Source organism: Nelumbo lutea, chromosome 4, assembly GCF_056320005.1.
Source record: "Nelumbo lutea isolate HS-2025 chromosome 4, American lotus-T2T, whole genome shotgun sequence".
Lineage (NCBI taxonomy): Eukaryota > Viridiplantae > Streptophyta > Magnoliopsida > Proteales > Nelumbonaceae > Nelumbo > Nelumbo lutea.
In genome coordinates, this window is record NC_142687.1 from 22,316,356 (window position 1) to 22,344,270 (window position 27,915).

Sequence of the window (27,915 nt, forward strand, 5' to 3'; positions counted from 1 at the left end):
TCGAGAGCAGCTTGCCGCGGGGATGCGACTGCCTTTCCACCCCCTTTTAGTCGAAGTCATAAACCACTTTGGCGTTACCATTGGCCAGCTTCACCCGAACTCTATTCGGAACCTAGTGGGGACAGTCTCCCTTTTCTGCGAGCAGAATTTCCCTTTAGACTTGGAGATATTCTCCTCCATCTTGATGCTTAAGAGACAAGCGGGTTCTCTTCTTGGGGGAAGACGGGCGTATTACCTTTCTCCTCGCCCGGGCTTTAAGCTTCTGCATGATCTTCCTAATAAGGTCCCAGCATGGAAGCGGGACTACTTCGGCGTGCGAAGTGCGCAAGGATGGCCCTTTCAGACCGGGTGGGGTGAGGCCGCTCCTGATTCTGGTGTCACTCTCCACAAAGAGACGGTGAAGGGCCTCCGGCAATGGGCACGACAAGGTTTAAAGTGTCATGAGTACTTGATGGAGGCCAAGCTTATTGCGGCCGGTTTGAGTTCGGGTAGGTTTCTAGTTCTGCGATTTCTTGCTTGCTTTTTTCCTTCATTTTTTCTGATGTCGAACTCGTTTCTACAGTTGTGATGGATGCAGAGAGAACTCGTGGGGGGTGCCTGTTCTAGGGCATGAAGAGGAGGAAGCGGGTCGCCAAGCGAACTCATACCGAGCTGCCCCCGGATGAGGAGCCTCAAGTTCTAGGCCACACGCCGGAGGATCTACCGAGGGAGCCCGAGGTGACTCCTCCGATGTATGAAACTACCGGGGGGGCTTACGCTGAGACTACTCATACGGGTGCTCCCGCATACTCCAGTGCTCCTGCTCACTCTGGGTCCGCTCATACGCGAGCTGGGCCCTCAGGCTCGGGAGCTCAAGGGGAGTTCAGGAGCGTGTTGATGCCGAACTATGCTCTTCAGAAGAGTAGGGAGGCTACTTTCCCTGAGGAGATCACGACGTGGACTGATCTTCCTTTGAACCAGGTCGCCTGCCGCGCCGTAACACACGCTATGGTGGTAAGTCAGATTTCGTTTGCCTTCACTTTCTATCGCTTTTGCTGCTGTTGCTCACTTGTTTCTTTTGGTAGGTGAATTCTTCAATTCACACCTTAGCGGCCCAAGTGGAGAGGAGCTCGCGACAGGCGCGAGCTGCTGAGGCTACCGCCCATGCTGCTGAAGAGGCTTTCCGTGCCGCCGAGGCAAATACCTGAGCTGCTGAGGTGGCCGCTTATGCTGCCGAAGAAGTTGCTCGCGTTGCCATGACCAGGCAGGCGATGTCTCAGCGTGATGCCGAGGCCATGGGGGTAGTCGTCAAACACATGGCGGATTTGAAGTTGGACTTGCAGCATCAAGTCGGATATCTTCAGGAGGATATCAGGGAGAAGACGCAGATTTTTTCTCAAGGTATTGAAGACGCCAAGAAGAAGGCTGTTGAAGACTATATTGCCTCTCCGCGTTTTGACGATCTGATGGTGGATTCTTACAGAAGGGGGTTCAAGCTGAGTCGGTGGATGATTCGGAACACGTACCCCGACCTCGATGTTAGTGCCATATCCACTTCGCGTATAACTCAGGAGATGGCCAATGCTGCCGATGGCGAGCCAGACTCTGAAGGAGAGGTAGGGCCTTCGGGTGTTGTTGAAGTGCCTTCTGATGGCGAAGAAGTAGCTCCGGGCATGTAAAGATAATCTTTTTTTTTTTTTTGAAGTGCCTTCTGATGGCCAATGTACTCCTGTTTCTTGCAACGGAATAGATAAATCCTTTTGCCTGTTCCTTTTTCCCGAACTGATTCTTTGTCGAACTAATAATATGTCATTTGTCCGGGTTATTGTACTTCTACGACCTGTTTTGCTGCGAAGGCTTTTGCAGCGAACTGGTTTTTTGCCGAGCTGATAATATGCCCGACTTTTCTTTGCTTGTTTACGCCGAGGTTCCTCTTGGCTCCGCATCGTGGTCCATAGGACCTTATAGCAATTTCGTCTACTTCGCTTGGCGGTTTATAGGTAGTATCGCTTTAAGTTCACGATGTTCCACGCTCGAGGTACTAGTTTGCCTTCCAAGGTTTCGAGCTCGATGCCCCCCCCGAGTGCTCTCTTTACTTTATAGGGCCCTTCCCAGTTTGGTCCAAGTTTGCCCACGCCGGGTTCGGGCACCATAATCTTACGAAGGACCAGGTCGTCGACTCGGAAGCTTCGTCGCTTTACTCTAGCATTGTAGTAGCGAGCTACCTGCTGCTGGTAGGCCGCTGTCCGGATGTGCGCGAGGTCCCTTACCTCGTCCAGTAGGTCAAGGATGGTATGTAACTCATCTCCATTTGTCCGATCGTCGTATGTTTCTAGTCGCAATGTTGGTACTTCGATTTCCGTTGAGATCATTGCTTCAGTGCCGTAGGTGAGGTTGAAGGGGGTTTTTCCCGTGGTGGTTTTTTTTGTAGTTCGGTGAGCCCACAAGACACTTGGTAGCTCTTTGGCCCACAGTCCCTTAGCACGATCCAGACGTGCCTTCAGTCCACACAGGATGGCTCTGTTCATTACTTCCGTCTGACCATTTGCCTGCGGGTGCGTGACTGATGTGAAGTTTTGCCAAATCCCCATGTTCTGGCACCACTCTTGGAACTTGATATCCTTGAACTCCTTGCCGTTGTCAGAAATTAGTATCCGAGGTAACCCGAAACGACATATTATGTTCTTCCAAAAGAAGTTCTATATGTTTCGGGTGTAATAGTTGCCAGAGGTTCGGCTTCTATTCACTTCGTGAAGTAATCTACTACAACAACTAAGAATTTTCTTCCACCTGTTGCTGGCGGGAATGGCCCCAGGAGGTCGATGCCCCATTGTGCAAAGGACCACGGGCTGGCGAGGTATTTGAGATCGGAAGCAGGCTGATGGTGGATATTGGCGTGTTTCTGACACTTGTCGCATTTTCTGACGAGCTCGACAGCTTCTGCCTTCATCGTTGGCCAGTAGTATCCTTGTCGAAGTGCTTTTTTGGCGAGTGTTCTCTGACCTCGGGATTTTCCTGATGAAGTGTGACTGGAAGTTGAGCAGGGCCTCTTTTACTTTCGCCAAATATGCGATCATGGAGAGCTCGTGTGCTTCATACTCGCCCGTAACTTGGTTGACCACGAGCAGGGAATCGCTGCAGATGACCAAGTGTTTTGCCTTTACCTTTCGTGCTAGGTTCAGCCCGGCTATCAGTGCTTCGTACTCTGCTTCGTTGTTGGATGCCGCGAACTCAAAGCGTAGTGCGTATTCTAATTTTGTGCCGCCCGGGCCGCATAAAACTATTCCAGCCCCGCTGCCTTGCTGGTTGAGGAACCATCCACGTGAAGGATCTAGGGCTCCTCATCCCAGTTCGCGTTTCTCCTAACTAGGAGAGATGCCACACTGGCTGCTACTTCACGGGGTTCAGACTTTATTGGCTCGGGAGCTCCGGGTTCGCCCGAACTGGGGACCTAAGGCTCGACCTGTAGGGCTTCGTGGCTGAAAGTGCACTCGGTGATAAAATCTGCCAAAGCTTGGGCCTTAATTGCGGTCCGAGGTTTGTATTGGAGATCGTACCCGCTGAGTTCGATAGCCCATTTCGTCAGCCTACCGAAGACCTTGGGCTTCAACAAAACTTGTCTTAGGGGTTTGTCGGTTAAGACAACGACGGTGTGAGCTTGGAAGTACGGGCGGAGTTTCTGAGCTTATATCACTAGTGCGAAGGCAATTTTTTCCATCTGCGGGTACCTTGTTTCTTCTCCCTGCAGAATTTTACTAACATAATAGACGGGCCGCTGGACCCAATCTACTTGTTTTACTAATACCGAACTGACCACTTCGTCACTCACCGAGAGGTACAGTTCTAAGACCTCGCCCTCCTTGGGTCTGGCTAAGGTTGGTATGGCGGTGAGGTAAGTCTTTAGCTCGTCGAACGCGAGCTGGCAATCTCGGGTCCATTCGAACCCTTTGCCTTTGATTGCCTTGAAGAAAGGCAGGCAGCGGTCTGCCGACTTGGACATGAAGCGGCTCAGAGCGGCTATGCGGCCGTTTAGCCTTTGAACTTCTTTTACTTTTCGAGGTGGTCTCATATCAAGGATGGCCTTTATTTTGTCCGAGTTGGCCTCAATGCCGCGCCGGTTGACAATGTACCCTAGGAACTTACCCGAGGTGACACCGAAGACACACTTGTTTGGGTTTAGTCTCATGTTATACTGACGCAGAATTTGGAAAACAGAATCCAAGTCTTTTATTAATTCTCGCGAAAACTGTGTTTTGACGACCATGTCGTCTACATAACATTCGATTTTCATGAAATTAAAGGCCGAAAAAGTTTATTTACAAGTCTTTGAAAGGTCGCACTAGCATTCTTTAGCCCGAAGGGCATGACCTTATAACAGTACAGGCCAAACTCGGTAATGAAGCTAGTTTTTTCTTGGTCGGACTGGTCCATCTTAATCTGGTTGTAGCCTGAGTAGGCGTCCAGGAAGCTTAGCAGCTCGTGTCCCGAGGTCGCGTCCACTAGGCGGTCAATTCGGGGCAGGGGGAAGCAGTCTTTTGGGCAAGCTCGGTTCAGGTCGGTGTAGTTGACGCACATGCGCCACTTGCTGTTGGCTTTTTTCACCAACACTGGGTTGGCTACCTAGCTTGGGTAATGAACTTCCCTTATGAAGTTCGTTGTGAGGAGCTTTTCGACTTCTTCGTCGACCGCCCTCCAACGCTCTGGGGCTAAGTTGCATTTCTTCTGTCTAATGGGTCTGACTACAGGGTCAGTGTTAAGCTTGTGAGTTATAAGGCCGGGGTCAATACCGGGCATATCTGTCGTGGACCATGCAAAAATGTCTAAATTTTGGAGTAAGAAACTCACCAGTTTAGTTCGCAAAGGCTCGTTGACGGAGGCACCGATCTGTAGTGTTCGCGCCGGATCTGTTGCCGAGGCCGGGACGACGACTGTTTCCTCAGTGGGCGAAGCTCGTTCCTCGCCCTGCTCCGTAGGTCGCTCTAGTTTGAGATCGTCGGCTGCCTTTGTTTTTCCCTTCAGGGCAGCAACATAGCATTTGCGGGACTCAAGTTGGTCGCCCCCCGCTACCCCCACACCGAAGTCCGTGGGGAACTTCATTGCCAGATAATAAGTGGAGACCACTGCACGCAGAATATGCGTAATTAGTCGCCCTATTATGGCGTTGTATGGGGAGGGGGTCGCGACCACCAGGAAATCATGGTTGAGTCTTACCGTGCACGGCCATGTGCCGACTTCCACAGGTACTGTTATTTTTTCCAAGGGCCTGATTTCCTCTCCGCTGAAGCCTACCAGAGGAGTGTGAGCGGGTTTCAAATCGCTTTTCTGCAACTGCAACTGGTCGAATGCCGATTTGAATAGTATGTCCGCCGAACTGCCTGAGTATACCAATACGCGCCGGACTTCGAAGTCGCTGATCCTTAGCTTTATGATGAGCGCGTCGTCGTGGGGGTAATGAACACCTCGCGCGTCGCCTTCTGTAAAAAAGATCGGTTCTTCCTTCTTCGGCCTCTTGGGAGGGTTCTGCTCCTCTCGGGCTGTTTCGCGAACAGACGTCCTTGCTGCCGCCGAAGTGCATCCTGCCACCACCGAACCGCCCACTATCATGTGGATGGTTCCCTAGACTGGCCTTTCTTTTGGGGGGGTCGCTGCAAGGTTTCGGCAGGTCTGTTGCTCGGCTCGGGGACATCCTTCCCGTGTTCCCCTTGCCGACCTGTTTTATTACTATTGTCATAATGTACAAAATTTCTTAAGTACCTGCGACGGATGAGTCCTTCTATCTCGTCGCGTAGATTATTACATTGCTCGGTGCTATGACCGTGATCTTTATGAAAACTACAATATAAATTTTTGTTCCTCTAGTTGGGGTTGCTTTTCAGGCGAGGTGGCCACTTTACATAAGGGGCGTCCTTGATCGTCATCAGGATCTCGGTCCCCCTTGTGTTCAATGGCATGTAATCCATCCGAACTGCTAAGGGAGCACGGGACGGCTGGCTTGGCTTCGCCTCTCGGTTGTGGCCTCTTTTGTCACCGGGGTTGGAGGGCTCGCCTTCTCTTTTTCTTTTTTCAACCCCACCTTCGTTTCTCTGGTTGATCTCTTCTTCTGTTCTCATAAACTTGTCCGCGAGTTTGAGGAAGTCGGCCATGGTTGCTAGCTGGCTGGCTACCATGTGCCATTTGAACTCTTTATGAGTCACTCCTCTTTTGGCCACGACGAGCTGTACCGCGGGGTCTAACAGAGGGATCTGCAAACATGTTTCATTGAACCGTTTGATGTAGCTCCGGATGGGTTCTCCCTCTCTCTGGATCACCCCGAAGATACTTTCCCCGGTTTTCAGACACCTTTTGCTGGTAACAAAGTGCGCAGTGAAGATCTGCACGAACTGGGGCCAGCTTTTTATTGACCCAGAAGCTATGTTCCGGTACCAGGTACAGACCACCCCTCTGAAGGTAGTGGTGAAGGCCACACACATGCACGACTCGCTTTCCCTAGCGATGTGCATTTGTGACTGAAACGCGTCAACGTGGTCGTTGGGGTCAAAGGACCCATCATACTTGTCCAGAGAAGGGAGTTTGAAATCTCTAGGGAAGGGGACTGCCAAAAGTTCTGCTGAAAGGGGAGAAGGAACTGAGAGAATGGGGACGGTTTTTACCTTGCCCGAGCTCGTTTCTTCCTTGCCTCTAAGCTCGGGTAGCACGCGGGTAGCAGTTCGGCGACTTCGTCGGCACCTTCTTTGATTGGGCCTGGTGTTGGCGCTGCTTGCCTCTGTGTTGCCGAGCTCAATGGGCCCGGATTGTTGGCCTACTGCTAAGGCACTGAAGCAGTTCTCCGTGAGTGGGAACTTGGGCTTGGAGCGCCGAGGTGACTTTGTTGGCGAGGTTCTTGACCCACCCGCGGGCTACGAGGCGAGGGTGATCTTTCTTTGCTTTCGGCTCGGGGATGAGGCCTGACTGTTAGGGGGGTTCTGCGGTCGGGAAGCCTCTCCTTGGTGAGGTCGTCCACCTTGGGGGAGGGATTGACCGGCTTTGAAACAGGGTGCCGGGGGGGAGCGGCTGGTTCAAGAGTAGTTGAGGGAATTGTTGTTGATAATGGTGTTGGGAAAGGTGGTGCAACACCTGGTGTTGCTGGAGTTGGTGCTGCTGGAATTGCTGCATTTGGGCCTGCATTGCCCGCATGCATTGCATCAGATCATCTATCTGGTTTTGGCGGGCTGCCATTGGGACAGCAGTTGGTTACGCGAAGTTCGTTTCGATGGGGAGTGGTCGAGGTGCCACCGCGTGTGGCACATTCAAATTTGGGATCCCATCCACTGAAAGGGGGATGGTGAACTGTCCAATGCACACCGCCGGAGCATGAAGTTGCTCTCTGGTAGTGGCTGTTTCGGTTCCACGTCCGGCACTGCTGGAGGAGGCCATTTCGGTGTTGGAGTGGGTGTTGGAGTTTTTGAAAGAAGGGTAGGTAGAAGAGATTTAGAGGGAGGCTTTTAGAAGCTTTCCCACAGACGACGCCAATTGATGGAGCGCAATCCGGTCGGTCTTAGCTGTCAACGAACTCGCCTTTGAGTTGGAGCGTCGGGGAGCCTGAAACGGGAAAAATGAGAGAACTCCGGGGGGAACCCGGTGTGATAACTCCGAAGCTCAAGTCAGTAATCTCTCAAAGGCAAAGTGTAGACCAGATGGCGCAAAGTTCACATACCTTGTTCGTTGGGGGCAAGGGACTATTATAATCACTTCGCGCACTCGCTCTGAGGCCCTTGTCAGGTCGGGTATGATTACCCTTACCTCTGTCAATTCGGCCGTCGTCCTTTTTGCTGGGACAGAACCGTCACTGCCTAACCGTCTCTCTAACTGGAGATGGCGGTGTCAGGTGGCGGTGGCAGTGGCCATTTAGAGTGCGGCCGTCAAGCGTCAGATCCCGAGCCAGCCAAGTGCGGCGCCCTTGGGAACGGACTTCCTCAGTGTCAGGCATAGTACGGTTTGTTTGGTTTTGGTGCCCTGAAGGTGTGGAGTGGTGAGCAAGGCGAAGTCTTGAGTTCGGAGGTATGTATAGGGCAGGTCAGTTCGGAGAGGTGTACCCCGAGCTGTTACCAAGTAGGTCAGTTCGACGAGGTATGTCCCAAACTGTTGCAAGGCAGGTCAATTCGGCGAGGTGTATCCCGAGCTGTTACCAGGTAGGTCAGTTCGGCGAGGTATGTCCCGAACTGTGGCAAGGCAGGTCAGTTTGGCGAGGTATGTCCCGAACTGTTGCAAGGCAGGCCAGTGGATTACTTTCCGGTTTGGGGCCAAGGGTGAGTTCGGGCCCCTAGTAGGGAGTTCGGTCCGCTAGTTTCTCCTCTTGGTGAAAACGCCTTAGGCTTGCTTTTGTGCCGAGCTGTTACTTTTGCCATGTGTCACATAACTATGAGATCGGGCCAAATCATCCTTCATCAAATATGATCCATCATTTCTTCGGACGCTGTGGCTCTGGTAGCTGGCATTGTCGCTAGGCTTTAATACCAGTTGATAGAACTGAAACGGAACAGAGAGAACTAGAGCTGTTTCGAGGGAGCTCACCCTCCTAAACTGAGAAGATAGGAGAAGAGAGGAGTAGAGGAGAGAGATTAAGAGAAGACGTTTATTCTATTATGTTCTGTTGCTCTCAAGAGCTCATAAAGACATTTATCATGCAGCATGTCCTCTGAATAACTAACAAGTAACAACCCACTCATTCCCCTTGACGTGGACGACGTGAATACACGAACCGCAGTGGAGGCGTGGTGCGCGTGAACTCTGGAGAGGCTGAGTTGGGCTTCGAGTGTAGTGGGCCTGGATCCTTCCTTCTGGGTCTGCTGCTACTCGGGTCTTAACATATGAGGTGCTCATCATGATGATGTGGCTGAATGAGATAATTATTAATTGTGTTAATAACCCATATAGGATAAGGTATTATCAAATATCTTCCTGCTCCTGACATTCCATACGAACCTAAAGGCTATTACTATCCTTTGTAGTAACTCTTCTTGCTCTCTTTAGAAGTACTTGGAGGCAAGGTCTCTTCCCATTTTTTAATATATGAAAGAATCAGATTGCACCTGTCATTAACCATGTTGAGATTCACATGTAAAGCTGTCCAAATAGATCTTGCAAATGGGCATGGTATGAAAAGATGTATTGATGTTTCAACATGTTAACAAATCATACAAATGGTATGTTGTAAGAACTTGAGTTAGTCCTTTGTAGGGACCCTGTCCCATTATAGTTTCCACAAAAAGAGTTAAAATCGTAAAGGAACCTTACCTTCCAAATACACTTCCGTGGTACTCTTTGTAATGAAGTGGAGGGAAACTCAATTGTAAAACATAGATAGGCAGACTTAATTGTATACTGTGATTATGAAAATGCTTCCACAGCAACAGATCTTCATGAATGTTTTTAAAAGAATGAACCTTCATTATCTCTTGTATTGTTTGTTGATCAAATAACCCATTGAGAATGTGCAAATTCTAGGTTCCATTAACGGAAAGAACATCCTTGACTTTGAGTGATTGAGCAATGTGCTGGAAACAGTTTATTGAAAGAATCTATGGATCATTTATAAGATAGACCTTTTAACAATTTTTTATGTTCCATATGAAGCCATATTTCAAATGATGAGCTACTTATAAATTGTTCCACAATTTGGAGTCTCTTAATTTTGGCTGTTAGTTAAAAATTGAATTGGAGCTCAAGTATTACCTATGCCCATAGGCAATTTGATTTCATTTATGAAATGCCAGACTTGTTTGCCCAACAAAGCCTTGTTCGTAGCAACCAAATTTCTGAATTTTGATCCCCCCTTCTTTCTTTGTTTTGCACATTTTGTCCTAATGTAAGTATGATAATTATGTTTGTCTGTCACCCTTCCACCAGAACTGCTTTTGCATCGGTTCTAATCTATGAAGAACTTTTTTAGGAATTAGAGTTGATGACATTGTATATACTAGTAGAGCTTGAGTTACTGCTTTTATCTTTGTGGTCCTACCAGCTTGGGATAGTTATGGTCAACTTTTGCTTCATTTTATCCACCAGGTCTTCAGGCTTCCCATTTCTTTTTTTCAATCCAAAATCTTGCACCCAAGTAACGATGATGGAAATCCGTCTTCATGCCTAGACATTGGATTATGAGCTTACTCTTCTATGTAAATACAGAGCTTTTTTATTTACTTATTTTTGCTCCCAATATGATTTCAAATTGTTGAATTAACTGATGCAACCCTGCATGTTTGTTTTGCAAAAAAAGCAATCACTCATCAGCGAATAATAAATGGGTTATTTTAGGAGAAATTCTGGCAAGCTTTAATTCCCTCAAGGACTCATCATTATGCAAGAGGCTTGAAAAAGCTTTCATTGCTAATTTAAATAAATAGACAATAGGTGGCCCCCCCTGCCTTATCAGACTTAAAATAGATTAGAGAAAACTCCATTCACCTTCACAGAGGATGTAGGAATGGATATGCATTCTGCTATGATGTTACAGAATGAGAAGTTCCTTTAAGGATATATCATAATCAATTAGACATTTCTAGCTTGACGGCAATCCAGCCTTCACCTTTCTTGCATCAAAGCATTACTAAAAATTTAGACGAATCAAAAGCACCACAATCCGTGGCCTTCCCAGAAAGGAATAAAAAAAAAAAAAAAAGAGCAGCTTGGGCCTGTCATTCCTCTTCAAGTTCCTGAAGCTCAAGTCCCAATAAATGATTTGGCCAGCAGAGTTGGCTTAAGGGGTTGCAAGTTTGACATCATCACCCCAAATAAAAGTAAAAGAAAAAAGGACGAGTACATCCGTCAAACAACCAACAATCTGACTACACGATTGATGCATATATCAAACTTTTGAGTCAATCTCATGGATTCATGGTATAATGGTTACATGCCTTTATGGAACAGTGACCAAACAAATGAAAATTTTAGACAATCCGGACACAAATTACAATCAGAAAACCACGGTACACCTCTCTTGATAAAGCACCAATGGACCATCCAATACTGCCTACCACCTAAGATACCGCATCTGCTTTGTCCTGAATGTTCGCTGCTTGAGGTACAGCGGTTCTACAATAATGTGTCCACAATGCTTGTACAAGTTAAACCTATTATTTGTCAACTTTTGTGCCCAAAACCCTCTCAAAAGCAGCATAGTTAACATCAATTTCTTTCGCCCATGATACATAAAAAATAACAAAAATACGCTCTTGCTATACAGAAATAGTTTCTCCCCTAGGGTTAGAAAATCTAGCTAAAAATAACACAATGACTTCCATATGAGAAATCATGAAGCCGGGAGTGACAGATGCTCCCAGAACATTCTTCAGGCTATCACTTTGACAGAGTGGACTCACTAAAATTTAATCCTGCAACTCATGCCTTACGCTGTCAGTAAAAGTTTCTCTTTCAAGCGAGAAATAAGCTTGAACTTCTCCTCTGCCTCAACCTGCTGGCGTATGTCAGTTCTTGATGCTCTATCCGGATGGAACCTTAGCAAGGCTTGCTTATAAGCCGCATGTACCTATTATGATGCTATAACTATTATCATTTTTTCAATAGATGCAATAATTACATGAATACAAAGATCTCAAGAGAAATTTCAGAAAGTAGCAGTAATTACATGAATACAAAGCAGACCAATTAGTTCATAAAGTGATGAATATCAGCAAGGTAATAGTGATAGTACTATGGGTTCATAAATTGATGAATATCATCTAAGGAGTAATTGATACCATAGCATTCATAACCATATTAACACTAAAGGTGCAAGTTGGTTACCCAATTTGAAGAATTTATATTGCATCAGGACTGGGTTTCCAGGCTGGGCCCATTCAAATTTTTGACAGGATCCCAACCCAAGCTCACCCAAGTTGCACCCTAATTAACACCAAAAGAAACAATGCTGACACTGGATATGTGCCTCTAAGCCACATATCCATGAAACATGTGCCTCTAAGCCACACTCCATGAAACATGATTAAAGAGAAGAACACTTTTATTTCAAGTATTTGATGAGGCAGATACTTATTTTTAAAAGCATACAGAGAATATGCCTCAGGAGGAAGGCACTTTATGGGGTCATCTTGCATATTCTGTTAAGGGATAATTACTTAAAGTTTTCCCTGTACTTTCTGAAATGAGTTGAAACCTCCCCATGCTTTTCAAAAATAAGCATAATCACCCTTATCTCATATTTTTGCTTTAGAATAAAGTTCCTTAGATATCCACCACATGAGTTAACTATAATGGCATGACATGGGATCTACAAATTTTCATGAATGCTTAAATACTCAGCCATGGAAAATTTAGATGTTAATAGTAATGGTTAGCCCTCCTCTTTCAGTTGTACAGATTCTACAGTTAGACCGTCCAGTGTAACCATATGACTATTTCAAATAAAAAAAAATATAGAAAGCAAAAAATTGAAAATCATTATAGATTATCTTTTAAAGCTATTTTACATCAAAATAAGTTTACAACAATAAATATTAGAGGGTATATAACATATTTAAACGTGTTAATGAGATAAGTTTCACCAAGTCAATATTTCTAAGAGCTGGACAAACCAAAAAATGACCATTTTGGTTGCTGGTTCCCATTTCTGGCAGTCCTACCATCCAGTCCTAGATTCAATGATAAGGATAGCCCTATTTCTAGAAAGAAGGGAAAGTTTCAATCTATTTCAAAAAGAAATAGAAATAGATAATATTAACAATAGGGAAAATGGGGAAAAAAAGATAAAGAAATTGAATAAGAAAATTCCTTCCTCAATCACTAAAACTGTAAAACAGTGGAAAATGGAGCATTTAGGGCTATGGATCAACCAAGACAGATTTTTCATAAGTCATGCAGTTGGAAGATGGCTGCCATTTTTTAATTTAGACAGATTCTCCTTACAAGAAGAATCAAGATGCACTCCAAAAATTACTGTTCAAAAAGTATGATTAGAACATAAATAATCTATGTCCCAGTTAACCACTTAACTTTCTAGAACGTAGATTAGCTGTTCAAAAAGTATGAATATTAGCCTACATTGGATGGGAAGGTCGGCAAATGCACTGGCTGATTGTCTTGCCAAACAAGGGGTCAATAGGGAAAGTTTGTACTGGGCTGTTTTGTAATCTTTTCACTACTGTTGTCTCTGTAATTTTCTTGTAAGGAGAGGTTGCACCTCATGACTCTCCTTGGGATGTCTGTACCATCTATCATTTGATTAATAAAATCACAATTCAATTATCAAAAAAGCATAAATAATATATGTTCCTAATTCCTTTCCTCACACCCCCTCCCCCACTTTTGCGCAAAAATCATTCCATAGAGCTCCACCTTTTCATTCAGGAAGGAAAAAAAAAAACTGTATTTATCCATATCCTATCCAACAAGGCATTAAAAAGCTTGTAGTTGGACGGGTTGGGCCGACTGATCCGCCTTGCGGTGTGCACCAGTTGTCTTGTCCCTTCTACCGGCGATTTGTTCCTGGCCTTAATTGGTCGGGTCATGCCTCCGGTGCTATTACTTTGAAGAAATTAGAGTGCTCAAAGCAAGCCTACACTCTGGATACATTAGCATGGGATAACATCATAGGATTTTGGTCCTATTACGTTGACCTTTGGGATCGGAGTAATGATCAACAGGGATAGTTGGGGGCATTCGTATTTCATAGTCAAAGGTGAAATTCTTGGATTTATGAAAGGAGTACTGCAAAAGCATTTGCCAAGGATGTTTTCATTAATCAAGAATGAAAATTGGGGGCTCGAAGACGATCAAATACCATCCTAGTCTCAACCATAAACGATGCCGACCAAGGATCGGCGGATGTTGCTTTTAGGACTCCACTAGCACCTTATGAGAAATCAAAGTCTTTGGGTTCCAGAAGGAGTATGGTCGCAAGGCTGAAACTTAAAGGAATCGACGGAAGGGCACCACCAGGAGTAGAGCCTACGGCTTAATTTGATTCAACACAAGGAAACTTACCAGGTCTAGACATAGTAAGGATTGAAAAACTGAGAGCTCTTTCTTGATTCTATGGGTGGTGGTGTATGGTTGTTCTTGGTGGAGCAATTTGTCTGGTTAATTCCGTTAACGAACAAGACCTCAACCTGCTAACTAGCTATGCGGAGGCACCCTCAATGACCAGCTTCTTAGAGGGACTATGGTCGTTTAGGCCACGGAAGTTTGATGCAATAACAAGTTTGTGATGCCCTTAGATGTTTTGGGCCGCACGCACGCTACACTGATGTATTCAACAAATCTATAGCCATGGCCGACAGGCTTGGGTAATATTTGAAAATTTCATCATGAGGGAATAAATCATTGCAATTGTTGGGTCATCAACTCGCATTGACTACATCCCTACCCTTTGTACACACTTCGCTCCTACCAATTGAATGGTCCAGTGAAGTGTTCGGATCGTGATGTGGGTGGTTCACCGCTCGCAACATCACGAAAAGTCCACTGAACCTTATCATTTAGAGGAAGGAGAAGTCGTAACAAGGTTTTCGTAGGTAAACCTGCAGAAGGATCATGTGATGCCCACGAGGGCCCTCGAGGGGTAATCTTGGGGTATGACCTCCATGCCCATCTCTCGCCTGCTAGGATTGCTCGACACCTTGTCTTGGGGCCTCCGAGCTAACAACCAAATCTAGGCGCACATGGCGCCAAAGATCCCAACATTGTTGGGTGTTTGCCTCTGTATCCAAAAATGACTCTCGGAAATGGATATCCCGGCTCTCGTATCGATGAAGAATGTAGCGAAATGTGATACTTAGTGTGAATTGCAGAATCCCGTGAACCATCAAGTCTTTGAACGTGGAATAGGGGGAGTCTTAAGGGACGAAAGAGGGATTGTGATGGCTATGTTTTCTAGCCCAATTGGAATAGGGGACTCATTGAAGGCTGAGATTTTACCAGCTCTATAAGGGACTCAAAGGGCTAAGGACTTGAACATAAAAAAGCTGATCTTAGGAGACACTAAAACTGTAGTGAATTGTTTAAAAGAAGAAAATTCAAGACTATGGAGCTATGACAATGAAAAGAGGAAATACAACTAGTTAACAAAAGATATGGAAGTTTGATGCACTTGGATAAAGAGAAGTGCAAACTCCTCTGCAGATGGGTTAGCTAGACAAGGGATGAATAGGAGCTCTGTTTTTTGGGCTCGACTGTAATTTTTTCTGTATTTTTAGCTTTAGTGGCATTTGTAAGAAGTTACTTTAACACCAATTGAATGTTTTTTATCACTTAATCAATTAATGAAATCTCTGCAATTGAATGCAAGTTGCGCTCGAGGCCCTCGGGCCAAAGGCACGCCTGCTTGGGCATCATGCACCTTTGCCCCTCCCTCCCTCGCCCCATCGAGTGTTGGAGAGTTGGTGCAGATGTTGGCCTCTCGTGTTGTTTTGGTGCGGCTGGCCCAAATGATGGTCTCCAACAACAAAGTGCCACTGTGGTTGGTGGTGGAACGTTGGATGTCGTGCACACTGTGTTGTCATTGGAGTGTCGAGTGTGTGACTCGATGAGGGATCCATTGTTGACGGAGCCTACCTTGCGACCCCAGGTCAGGCGGGGCCACCTGTTGAATTTAAGCATATTAATAAGCGAAGGAAAAGAAACTAACATGGATTCCCCTAGTAACAATGAGCAAATCAAAACCAGCCCAACTTGAGAATCGGGCGGCCTCCGTCGACCAAATTGTAGTCTATAGAAGAGTCCTCAACGATAGATTGGGCCCAAGTCCCCTGGAAGGGGGCGCCAGAGAGGGTGAGAGCCCGTCGTGCCCAGACCCTGTCGCACCATGAGGCGCTATCGATGAGTCTGGTTATTTGGGAATGCAAAACCAATTGGGTGGTAAACTCCGTCCAAGGCTAAATACTGGCGAGAGACTGATAGCGAACAAGTACTGCAAAGGAGGATGAAAAGGACTTTGAAAAGAGTCAAAGAGTGCTTGAAATTGTCGGGAGGGAAGTAGATGAGTACTAGTGATGCTTCCTGATCATATACGAAATGGCGAGAGCCAATTCGCCACTCAGCTCGAGGAGCGGACCGATGCAAATTGCGACGGCACCCTAAGCCCGGGCTGTTGCGTTATGATGTGGAGACGTTGCAATAATGGAAGGTAGCACGCGCCCTTGGGCGTGCTTTGGCACTTGCATGCTCAAGGCATTGGCCTATGGGTTCCCAATTCTGCCAATCTTGAAACACGGACCAAGGAGTCTAACATGCATGCAAGTCAACAGGTGATTAAACCCATAAGGCACAAGGAAGCTAACTGGCGAGACCCCCTTGTGGGTTGCACCACCGACCAACTTAGTTCTTCTGAGAAGGGTTCAAGTGAGAGCAAGCTTGTCAGGACCCGAAAGATGGTGAACTATGTCTAAGTGGGGTGAAGCTAGAGGAAACTCTAGTGGAGGCCCGCAGTGACACTGACGTGCAAATCGTTCGTCTGACTTGGGTTAGGGGTGAAAGACTAACCAAACCGTCTAGTAGTTGGTTCCCTCCAAAGTTTCCCTCAGGATAGCTGGAGCCCGGGTGCAAGTTCTATCAGGTAAACCCAATAGATAGGATGGGTGTGGCTGCTCTATTGAGTCGTGCCATAGAATCGAGAGCTCCAAGTGGGCCATTTTTGGTATGTAGAACTGACAATGTGAGATGAACCAAAAGTTGGGTTATGGTGCCCAACTGTGCGCTAACCTAGAACCCACAAAGGGTGTCCGGTGCGCCGTGTAAGGGGAACAAGTCATGCTCTAGCCAACCCCAATTGCCATTTTCCACCCATAAATATATTACATTGTGTAAGGGGAACAAGTCTGAAACCCTCTTAATTAAACTTCAAAGTCATGTTAAGCTATTATAACCTACATGTATCTAATAAAATTGGTAAATGAAATTCAACAACCATTGCAGTAGTGAGAAGAACTTGGGTCTTTTATAAGTTCTTGGAATTTGGTGCATTTTTGAAGGTACCAATCAAGGACATGGAGGAAGAAAATTTAGCTTTCCTAATGGAGGTGGAGAGAAGAACTCTGGAAGGTAAGAAGGGCAGGAAAACGCAAAGGGCAGGAAAACTATTCAGGCTTGCATGGGGGATAAATGATAATACAGGAGCAGCAGTAAAAGATGGTAAGGGGAACAGGAGGAGGACTGCCCCTTGAAGAAGTCGTTTTCTCTTATCTTAAGACAAAAGCTGGGAGTCAGCCATGAGGATAGTCTCCTGGAATATATGGGGCCTGAATTCAGGTCGCAAAAGAATGGTAACAAGCTCCTTTGTAAAAAACTGGAAAGGCAGCTTTTCTTTGTTTGCAAGAAACTAAAATGGAACTTATGGAAGGTCACCTTATCAGAGGTATTTGGGGCGATATTAGTTGTAACTGTGTTTCTCTACCAACTGTAGGCACTCCAGGGGGTTTGGTAGTCATCCGGGATACAGATCTGATTGAAGTGAAAGACACAGAAGTGGGGCAGTTCCCCATCTCTCTATGGTGTTACTTATTAGAGGATGGCTGGGAATTCACTCTCCCCTCTGTTTATGGCCCTGATAATGGTTTGAAGGAAAGCTTCTGGACAGAGCTTGATGAAATTAGAGAAAGATGGGAACATTCCTGGATTATAGGAGGTAATTTTAACACTATGTTTTGCCCATGAGAAGAAAGGGGGTCCAGATTAAAAAGGGGGATGAGAGATTTTGCTGACTTCATGAGTAGATGGAAAAGAGGGTGTGGTGACTTATGGAAGTGTGCGTCACCACACCCAGACACCCTCTTTCTCACTTCTGATAAATGGAACTTCTTGTGGGAAAGTTTTGAAGTGGGGAATGAGAGGGTGGAAGTAGCTCTCCTACAGTATGCTAATGATACACTCCTATTTTGTGAACAAAAGTGAGCTGGTACCTATGGGGGAGGTGCAGGAACTCTCCCAATGGGCTGAGGAGTGGAGATGTAAGGTGGGAAAGATACCTCAAAAATACCTAGGAATGCCTTTGGGTGCAAGGTGCAACTCCAAATCTATTTGGGAGCCAATTGTTGAAAGAGTTGAGAAAAAACTTGCCTCTTGGACATTTATCAAGAAACAAAAAAAAAACTTGCCTCTTGGAAATCAAAATACCCATCCTATGGAGGCAAAATTACTTTGGTGAAAAGTGTGCTCTCCTCCCTTCCTCTGTATTTACTCTCAATGTACTCAATACCAACAGGAATGGCCAACATCCTAGAAAAGAAGATGAGAGATTTCCTTTGGAGACGTTGGAAAGAAGAGAAGAAGTTTCATCCAGTCAACTGGAACTAAGTCTGTAAACCAAAAACCCAGGGTGGTTTAGGAGTGAGAAGAGTAAAGGATTTCAATACTGCCCTCATGGGAAAATGGTTTTGGTGTTTTGGAGAAAATCAAGGAGGTCATTGGAGAGTGATCCTTTCCAGGTATGGTGACAGAAATCTAGGGTGGGACCAGGAACTGCTAAACAGTCCTCTGGATGCTCAGTCTGGAAAGGAATTGAAACGGCTTATGGTGCTTTTGCAAAAGGGGTGAAGTTCAAGATTGGAGATGGGCTGAGGCCTGAGGGTGGAGTTCTGGAATGATGTATGGTGCAGTGAAAGACCACTGGCAGAAGCTTTTCCTAACCTCTTTGAAATGGCAGTGGACAAGGAATCCAAAGTAGCCGACCATATGCAGCTGAAAGATGGAAATGTGATGTAGCTTCCTCAGTTTAGAAAAAATTTTAATGATTGGGAGGCGGATGCAATGATGGAAATGATGAACTTTCTTTATAACACAGAAGTAGAAATTGGAAGGGCCAACTATAGTGTTCGGCAATGGGATAAGACAGGAAAATTCACAGTCAAATCTTTTCACAATGCTTTAACCAGTAGAGAAGAACAGTTAGTTCCCGCCAACACCATTTGGTGCAAAAATGTTTCCTCAAAAATTGCTTTGTCTGGACTACTTAACCAAAATCCTAACCAGGGATAATCTCCTGTGGAAGGGCATGCTTTTGGACTTTTGTGTTCTCTGTGAAGATCACTCAGAATCTGTAGACCATCTGCTGTTACATTGTCATTACTCTTCTGAGATTTGGTCCAGAGTAACTCAACTTTTTGAGGTGCAAAACTGTAGTCGAGGATCAGTGGTGGAGTTCTTAAAAGGCTGGAGAGTGGAGGGTCTAAGCAAAGAAGAAAACTCATCTGAAACATAGTTCTAGTGGTGGTATTTTGGTGCTTATTGCAGGATAGAAATGCAAGAATCTTCAAAAATGAGAGTAGTTCTTCAGATTCTATTTTTCAGAAAATTCTGGGGAAAATGCATTCCTGGCTTATGGGCTATTTGTGCTTCAAGAATACAAGTCTCAGCTCCCTTTATATGAATCTTTTTGTAAAGCAAGGTGGGTGTATAGTGCTGCCAGGGCAGTTTTTTATCAGTCTCTGTGTACATCATCTTGTTGTACATGTTTTGTTCTGCTTAATATAATTCTTACTTTACCTTGTCTCAAAAACAAAAAAAAAAAGAAAAACATTGCAGTAGAAGATAGAACTTGTAGTGTAATCAGCCAAACAATTTTATTGCTCTAAAGTCCAAATAATTCCATTATCAACTTTGTTAATTCTATTTCCCCTTCCCCTTCAACTTTTGGTCAAGTAACATATGCCATATATAAATATGACCCGTCTCTTGCTACTCTGGTAAACTGAAAGAAATCAATAGGCTTTGTGAAACCCACTTACATCTTGCCTACATATTTATCCATGTATTAGGAAATGTGTACTCATGAGTCTTGCACACACTTTGAAGAGGTTACCTTAGGCAAATGAAGTGCCTTGAATTACTCCTTCATAGGAAATAAAATATTCCAATGCTTTAACATCTTAACAGAAACTAGTGAAGGGCATCCATGTCAGTAATGTTGCATTACAGTATTTAAATTGTCAAAATGCCCATAAAATGACATAGATAGGGCGAGATACCTCAAAGCATTACTGTATCAAAACATCAAATAGTGATTCACAAACAAAAAACTTCTTTGATGAATAATAGAATGCTCATTTTTCCTAATAAGTCTACATTTTGATTGAATTTTTGAGACATTATGACAGAGAACCTTGCTAACATACACTAGAACATTTTGGTCCATGAGACATTTGAGTGACCTAAGAAGGCATATCAGGTTATTTACTTATGTAGCAGTTTAGTACGGATAAAATTTCAAGTAATAATGTGAAGCACATGTAACTCACCTCGTGTGACAAGGGAAACAGACCACCTCCAACCTGGATGCCTAAGCCACGGAGCAGTGAAGCCATATCAGTATATCGCCCTTCCAATTTCTCAAGTTCCCTTCTTACTTCAACACGAAGTTGCTCTTTCAGATTTATAGTTTCCTCATCCTGAATTAGCATCATTGAACATACAAAGAAGGGAAGGCAATTAAAAAACAAACAAAATCTTGGAAACATGCAAGAACTACATCCTATAATCCTAATAAAAATTTGAAGAAATTTTGATAGCTTAAAATACAAGAAAAGAAGTACATAGGGTACACCACAGAGAAGGTAAAGAAAAGATGGTCTTAACCAAGGAAATTGAGGAAAAAGAACTGAAACCAACCTTCTTTTGTGTTTCTCGCATTTCTTCTACCCTTTGCTTTTGCCTTCTCTCCATGTCCAATAAGCGCATAGTTTCAGCCCTTTTTCTCTTTCGTAACCGCTGTGCTTCTTCTGCCTGCAGAAGAATAGTTTATATTTAAGATATCATTTTCTGCACCACTTACAGTTGATCTAAGATGCTGGAGAGCAAATAATCAAATAAAAGTCTGACAGATTGCAGTGGAACAACATGGATACTTACAATGATGCAGTTAAAAGTTAAACCACAAACTTTTTTCAATCAGTAAACACATCAATTGGTTTCAGTCAAAGCAAGAAAACAATTCCAAATCTTGATTGTATTACAAATGTTGAATGTCAAATCATCTCCAGCAACCTTGTATGGCATAGTTATATTTGAAGAAATCAAAACATCTACTCAAATGAAAGGTAAAAAAAGGATGAGAACTTGAGATGAATCTAAATTTTGAACTCTAATGACCTTTTTTTTACTTTGAACTTCCCTGCCTTGTTAAATATTTTTGGCATTTAACAATCAAAAAGAGCAACTTAAACCAACCCACCACATAACTATCTACAATGCAGCCTCACATATTATATTATTAGCATATATTTGTTTTTCAAAAAGGCCAACCAGACATAGTTGGGTTGAAGCTTATTAAGTTGTCTTTGTGTCTTCATGAAAGATAATATTTTCCACGAGTTATTAAAATAAGCAGTAATCACGACTGATAAAAAACTGAACAGTAATCATGTGGCAAAGCCCAGGCAATTTTTATTCCATATTCATTGGTGATCATGTTTATGTTCTCCTGGGTTTGAAGAGTTTGTACTGAGCAGCTTAACAGGACAGTGTCAGCATCTGATTGTACTCCAATTCTCAAATGCATAAAAATTGGATTCTGGACAATCACTGTAAGCTTATTTCCGATGCTCAAAGGTTAAACTTAAAATGCAATGGTAGAGTTGTACGTATTTGAATTGCACTTAACCCCATAACGAAATAACTTTAGCAAATTAGATGTACTTAGTGTCAGTATCACAATAATGGGATTAAAAGATGGATTCCCATCCTTAGGTTACAAGGGACATAGATACTAAGAGTGAGTTAGGCTACTGGATAAATCAAGTATGCTTCTAACATAGCATCTAAAGCCAGTATTAATGTAGAAAAAATATATTGAAATAGAAAAGTTGTACTGGTAGAAATGAATTGGTTTCTCCTATTACATAATGTACTTCTAGAAGTAGCAGAATTTTAATGATTCAATGTACACCACATTCAGCCTATCGGTCAATATTTTGGCCAACTTACCCTCAAGAGTGGTGGATGGAAATCATGTCAGCTGGGTGGAGTTGGTTGGAGGACAGAGGAACAGATGCAAGTCTTATCTTTGATTGTATGATGGGGTGGGGTGCTCTTGTCTTCTCTTTACTCATTGTATAGTTGTTGATCAAAAAGATTTTTTTAAAAAGGTCCATTTATCATTTTGTATGATCAATCCAAATATATGAACTAAAACATAAAATTCCATATAAAGTTTTAGCAACCATGGAATTTCACCACATCAAATATGAAAGTAGAATATGCCAAAATCTATAAATATTTCCATGAAACTAATGGTAAATCAGAAAAGTTTTAAGTATGCCAAACCTGAACTATTAGTTCCCGTTGTCTGGACGCCCATTCTTCTTCTGCAGCACGCTTGTACTCATCAGTTTCCTTTAACTTCTCTCTTTTACCAATTATATAATTCTGAATATCCAGTGTACCATCCCCATCCTGCATATGCAATGGAGGATTTCTCTCATCCTGTGGTTGATTCCCATCCATGTGATTATCCTGCTTTTCATTTTGTCGAGCTTTGCACATTGATGTTTCCTCAACAAAAGCTTTACCTTTGTCCTGACAATTAGCTTTGTCATGATTGACTTCTAACTCATCATTCATTTGAGAGTTACAGGAAAACATCCCAAAAGTTGGTCCACCATTATCCACAAAAAAAGCTAAATCATGATCAAGCCCTGCTCCACAACATGACTGTACTTTGCAGAAACATTGTTCTCCTGAAACTGGTTCCTCCTCAAAGCTAGCCCTTTGGTTTTTTGTATCATTTGATGACTGATTATACGAAGGAGATTGTTCATCAAACTTTTCATCTTTCTCCCAACAAACAACAGTTTCATTATCAACCTGTTCGAAATGCTGGATGTTCTGAAAATAAGCCCTTTTGTCCTGGACGCTAACATTCCTGTGGATAAAGCCTGCCTGATCCACTGGTTGGGTGTTGAACCAACAGGGTTCCTTGGCAATACTTGCTTCTCCATCCTGAGGACAAGCTCTTACATGACCAAATCTTCTGCCCTGAAAGCCATCCTCTCTCTGAGAAAATCGCTTTTCCTTATCTAGCATTCTATCCAGATCATCAACAAGCTTTTTCCCAGTGGGTTTGCAAGAAGTCCCTTCAGTAACACCATTAGTAACTGAGGTAGAAATTTTGACTCTTTCATCATAACCATTGCTTGAACTAGAATGAACTGGTGATTGTGCAGGATGGTTAGCCTTGTTTTCTACTCCAACATTCTTTTGACTGTCAGTATGAGATCCAGAAGAACTAGCCTGATCTTGTGTACCAAATTTTCCATGTTGAACACCCTTCATGCCCTTTTTCTTTAGAGAAGCTTTTTCCCACTGTTCACGTATATTTCCAAAAGAATCCTCCATAAGTTCACAGTCAGAATTGTCACTTTCAGAATAGCTCTCAGAAACAGAATTTTGAGTAAAGCAATTTCTGGGGACGGTTTTTCCAGAGTATGTCCTCTTGCATTTTGATAATTTCACAGGGAACTTTCTTTCCCAAATGAACTGACACTCATCACCATCCGATTCATCAGAATTATGCAACTGGTTAGAAGCATGACGAGACATCCTGCTTGAGGTGGCATCACTATCCCTATCACCACAACCTTCAACACCATTTCTAGGACTACCATCATTGCAGATTTCGTCATCATCAATGCTAATAACACTGCTAGATGGGATATTTTTGCCTTTCCCAGATATCAAGGTACCCCGGGGTGAAGGTTGAGAAGACTCTGGAACATCAAGGATAATAATATTAGCAGTATCGACATCAATGAAGACGACTGAATCACTTCTGTCTTTCTCTTTGCATCTTTCTAGGGTTCTCCTGCCAGGCTGAGTTCTTGGTTGAGATTGACCCCTAGACATTCTTCTTTCCTCTTGTTTACTTCTGGAGGCTAAGAAAATACATAAAAAATCGGAATTTTGCAGGCAAACATCAGTTGATAAATATTATTATTCACTGCTACTGCCATCTCTCAAGCAATTATAATCTGGAACATCTTGGGACTTGACATATTAAATCTTGCTACTCTGGTTCTTTCTTTTTCCTTTGCCCCACTTGTATCTAACTGCCATCAGTGTTTAGGCAAATCAAATGCAGTAAATAGTTAAGGATCCTGACACGGTATGAGAACAAAAATTGAAACAATAAAAGAATAGAACTGTATGTCAAATTAATGGGAAAAGGGAAAATACAAGTAGACACAATGAAAGCAGAAAACAAGAGCCTTTGGTAAAATAAATTTAGTGAAGATGAATACTTCCTCTCATTTTAGAGAAAAACTTGGATCAGAAATGATTAAGAAAGAGATTCTATCAGTGCTGAAAGTATGGCCTTGCTCCAGAATCTACCACTAATCTTTACTATGGACTATGATTAGACATGTGAAAGCCTGGCCTCCAAGTGAATACCTCGTTTAGAGGAATTTCGAAGGTCAACCAATTTCCTAGCAGAAAGTTTGGCCAGGTGAGGGATCTCTAGAAGGCATTAAATTAGGATTTGATACTCCAAGTTATTGGTTATATTGGGCTTTATGCATCAGTCTTGACACATGAGATATAGTGAGGGATTTATCCTTTATATTAATTATTTATCATGGTTCTGCCCTTTATCTTATGGTCAAGATTGTATAATTATGGTTATTATCTTCTCCGTTTTGATCCTTGATAAAAACCTATTTGTCAGCATAAAGATACAAAGCATTGGTCGCAAAGAGTATTAGAAAGGCAATTTTAAGAGATGTGTTGGGATACACTTTGGAAACACATGGATACATCAAAAAAGACTAAAGCTAAGGCTTAAATGAGTATAAATAGGTATAAACACATGAAAAAACATATTTTAATATTTTGTTGAAGTGTGTGCACTTAGGAAACATTGGAAAATGGTAAAAGAACTAAAACAAGAATATATACCTTAGGAAGCCAATATAAATAACATTAATACTTAAAAAATAATAATTTTCATAAAGGTGGCTTAAAAGTTAAAGCTTAAAACTCATGTTATGTTGACAAATTGCAATATAGAATAGCGGTTAGAATTCTTGCTTTTCACATGAACGAGCCAAGTTCAATCCTTCATAAACAGCACATAATAGCATACAATTTTATAAGGAGGTAAATAGGAGTTTATTTGAATTAAAAAAAAAATTATATATAGGAGTTAATTATGGGAATTGAGTGGAGTTAATATCTGGAGAGCTAATGTGAGTATTGGCCAGAGTATCAGCTAGTCTGTTAAGTATCAAGGTTTGTATTAGCTGATGCTCAGCAAACAAAGACTGATAAAGTGGGTATATTGGCTGATACAATAGATACAAGTTAAATGGCACCAAAATTGGGTCATTTCATCCATGCCACATGCCCATAACGCAAATATATTAAACAGGCTGATTGGATCAATGCTTTAGACCGTGGTCAGCAGTCAAAAGAAAAAAAAAAACACTCATCAAGGAATCCCACCTTTAATTCCAAATCAATGTTTTGAAAATCATAATCGTATTGTAAATCGTAGAGAAAATTGAATCTTCGTATCGTAAATCATAAGATTATTTCTATTTTATACAAACTTGTCAAAAAATTAAATATAGATATATTAAAAGGCTAAATATATAGGAAAGTGATTTAACCCTACTTTTCATCTATATCTACCATATATGTACTTAAAACAATAGAATTTACCAATTACACAATAGAAGTCTAAGATGATATAATCAAGTTTGACTTGAAATCAAACAAATCTATGTACAATGGCCCTTTAAGTTACATATGATAGAAAATAAACTCAACTTCTAATCTTGAAGAATGTAAATAAGTCATTATCTAGTAAGGTCTTTAAATTAAAAGTCTCCCATGGAAAAACTAAACATAAACAAAGTAGAGAACTAATTCTTAATTGAATTTATTTGAATCGCAGTGAATCGTAAAAACCGTAACATTTATGAACCAAATCGTAGGATTTAAACAAAAACCGTAAGAGTTCTGCAGAAAAGAATTCAGATATAAGATTCGAATCGAAGCCCTTGGCATTCATGATTCAAATCGTGAATCGTATCATAAATCGTAAGATTTTGACAACATTGTTTCAAATAACCACATTACTTTAGAATATTTGTGTTTAACAAAACTCACAAGAAATCAAACTTAGAAACATGAACCAAATCATATTTCCAAGAAATATCCTTGTTGTCATATATATTCATGTTGCTTTGCCTTCACATATGCATAAAAGCATGGACCATGGAGCAGGAAACTGTCGCTCAAAAAGGTTGTATACTTAATGTTTTCTGCTCATATAGCAGTTGTTTTTTGTTTTAAATAACAAAATCATACACATTGGCGAACATTCCCTTAAAAATTAGCTATAACCCCCTATCTGCATGAACCATTTCATGATGTTTTTTTGTCTTTAAGTGCTCAATTTCATATATTTTTATCTACTTATAATATTTTTACCCCAAACGAGTATGAAAAAAGGCATCATATGTGCTCCAAAAAAAAAACTTTATAAACCTTAAATAAAACCCAAAACATATAGCAGGTAACATCCCAGAACTTATTTAGTAGCGGGCAGGGGAAGAAGGGAAAAAAAAAAAACCATATTTCACAATTATAGACAAAACAACAGCATACAAGCAAGGAAAGACAAAATTGAATTGAAATTAAACGAAATTCGAGCACCACATAACATCATCAACAAATATACCCGGAGAAGCCGGGAAAAAGAACACCATTATGTCTGTTTCATGCTTATCTTAAAACCCCAAACATGACCAGGAAAAAAGAGATTCACTCCCCCAGAACGTAGCCCAGGTTTCAAAACCAAAGTCCCACAGCCGCCACCTCTCCAACAATCCAATTCAAGCTAAGGGCAAAAGTTATTCATACAACCACTTCTTTGAATAGAATAAACAAACCCTAAATAGAAGAAAAGTTTCCAAAGCAAAAAGAAATATAAACAACGAAACCGCATAAAATTTGGAGAATTTAGGTCTAATGGAATAAGATTAGAACAGTGCTTCCTATCGATCGAAAACGTCAGTGGGAAACATGAAACAAATCAATTCTACGAAAACGGATCGTAAGGACTTACTTCTTCAGAGAAACGTTCACCTTTCAAGCCTTTGTTCGTTGGTGCCTCTTCTTCTGCTTAACCAGAAGGTCCAGAAGACCCAAAATGGTAAGACACAGTAGCAGAGAAATTAAATGGAGTTGTCTAGCGAAAATGAAATTCCGAGTCTGCGAGAGGCGAGAGCCCAAAGGCCAAGTGCTGGGAAAACGCGTCTGTACGGAGAACTAACGAAAGGCGTACTGCGCACGGTAGTATAGACTACCGAACGGCCGAGGGCTCGTGTCAAGGTTCAGTTCCAATTTTATTTCTTTGTTTTAGGATCGAAAATTTTCCTTGTTTTATTTGTTTTTTATGATAAAAATTTACAAAAACCACCCGGGTTCGATCAGTGATAATTATCTCTCAACTTTTATCTTTGACAAAGACCCACCTCTACTATATGGGGTTAGTGGCAATTACCCTTATGAAATTTTTTAATATGTGAAAAGGCCCTTTAAACTTTTACTTTACAACAAGTACCTTTCATTAGAATTTCCCTAATTAAGTTTAAAAAAATCATTCAACTATTTAAAATTTTTTAAATCCCCAAATTATCTTTTTCTTATTTATTTGAATGATTTATGATTCGATTAATTTTTTAAATATAATATTGCAAATTTATGATTGGACTCAATATTCAAATGAAATGGTATAGGTTTCTGTCTTATTAATTTAAGGTTTGTTTGGTTTTCTTAATTATTAGAGAAATGAGTAGACAATTTTATATCTTAAGATAATGAGAGACATCCATATCAGTGAAATGAAACAATATTTTAAATAAGAAACTTGTCTTTCTATGTCAATGAAATTATTCTTATTATTTTAGTTGGTTTCAATTTGAGAAAATAAAAGCATTTTTGGATCAATTA

General features: G+C 42.3%; 1 protein-coding gene and 2 pseudogenes across 3 annotated transcripts; 2 read left to right on the plus strand and 1 right to left on the minus strand.

Annotated features, from left to right (window-relative positions):
* Nucleotides 1-10,799: 10,799 nt before the first annotated feature.
* LOC148854560 (uncharacterized) lies at nt 10,800-27,279 on the minus strand. Of its 3 annotated transcripts, none has more exons than XM_088941705.1 (5): nt 27,029-27,279; nt 22,225-24,005; nt 20,572-20,685; nt 20,202-20,351; nt 10,800-11,503 (listed from the first exon to the last, which is right to left on the minus strand). In XM_088941705.1, exons 2-5 carry the CDS (start codon nt 23,800-23,802, stop codon nt 11,363-11,365), a joined length of 1,983 nt encoding a protein of 660 aa, XP_088797831.1. In that variant the 5' UTR covers nt 23,803-24,005; nt 27,029-27,279; the 3' UTR covers nt 10,800-11,362. The 3 variants fall into 3 exon arrangements, with proteins under 3 accessions (XP_088797831.1, XP_088797832.1, XP_088797833.1); XM_088941706.1 differs by having other exon boundaries at nt 22,225-24,053; nt 27,029-27,278; XM_088941707.1 differs by having other exon boundaries at nt 22,225-24,001; nt 27,029-27,184.
* Nucleotides 13,355-14,509, plus strand: LOC148854561 (18S ribosomal RNA; annotated as a pseudogene).
* LOC148854562 (5.8S ribosomal RNA) lies at nt 14,686-14,817 on the plus strand (annotated as a pseudogene).
* Nucleotides 27,280-27,915: the final 636 nt, after the last annotated feature.

Excerpts from the sequence above, each read along its gene's own strand:
- LOC148854560 (XM_088941705.1), bottom strand. The coding sequence starts at position 23,802 with ATGTCTAGGGGTCAATCTCAACCAAGAACTCAGCCTGGCAGGAGAACC. Across the intron at positions 20,686-22,224 it reads AACGGGAACTAATAGTTCAG|GCAGAAGAAGCACAGCGGTT; the intron begins GTTTGGCATACT and ends ATTCTTCTGCAG. Across the intron at positions 20,352-20,571 it reads TGCGAGAAACACAAAAGAAG|GATGAGGAAACTATAAATCT; the intron begins GTTGGTTTCAGT and ends ATGCTAATTCAG.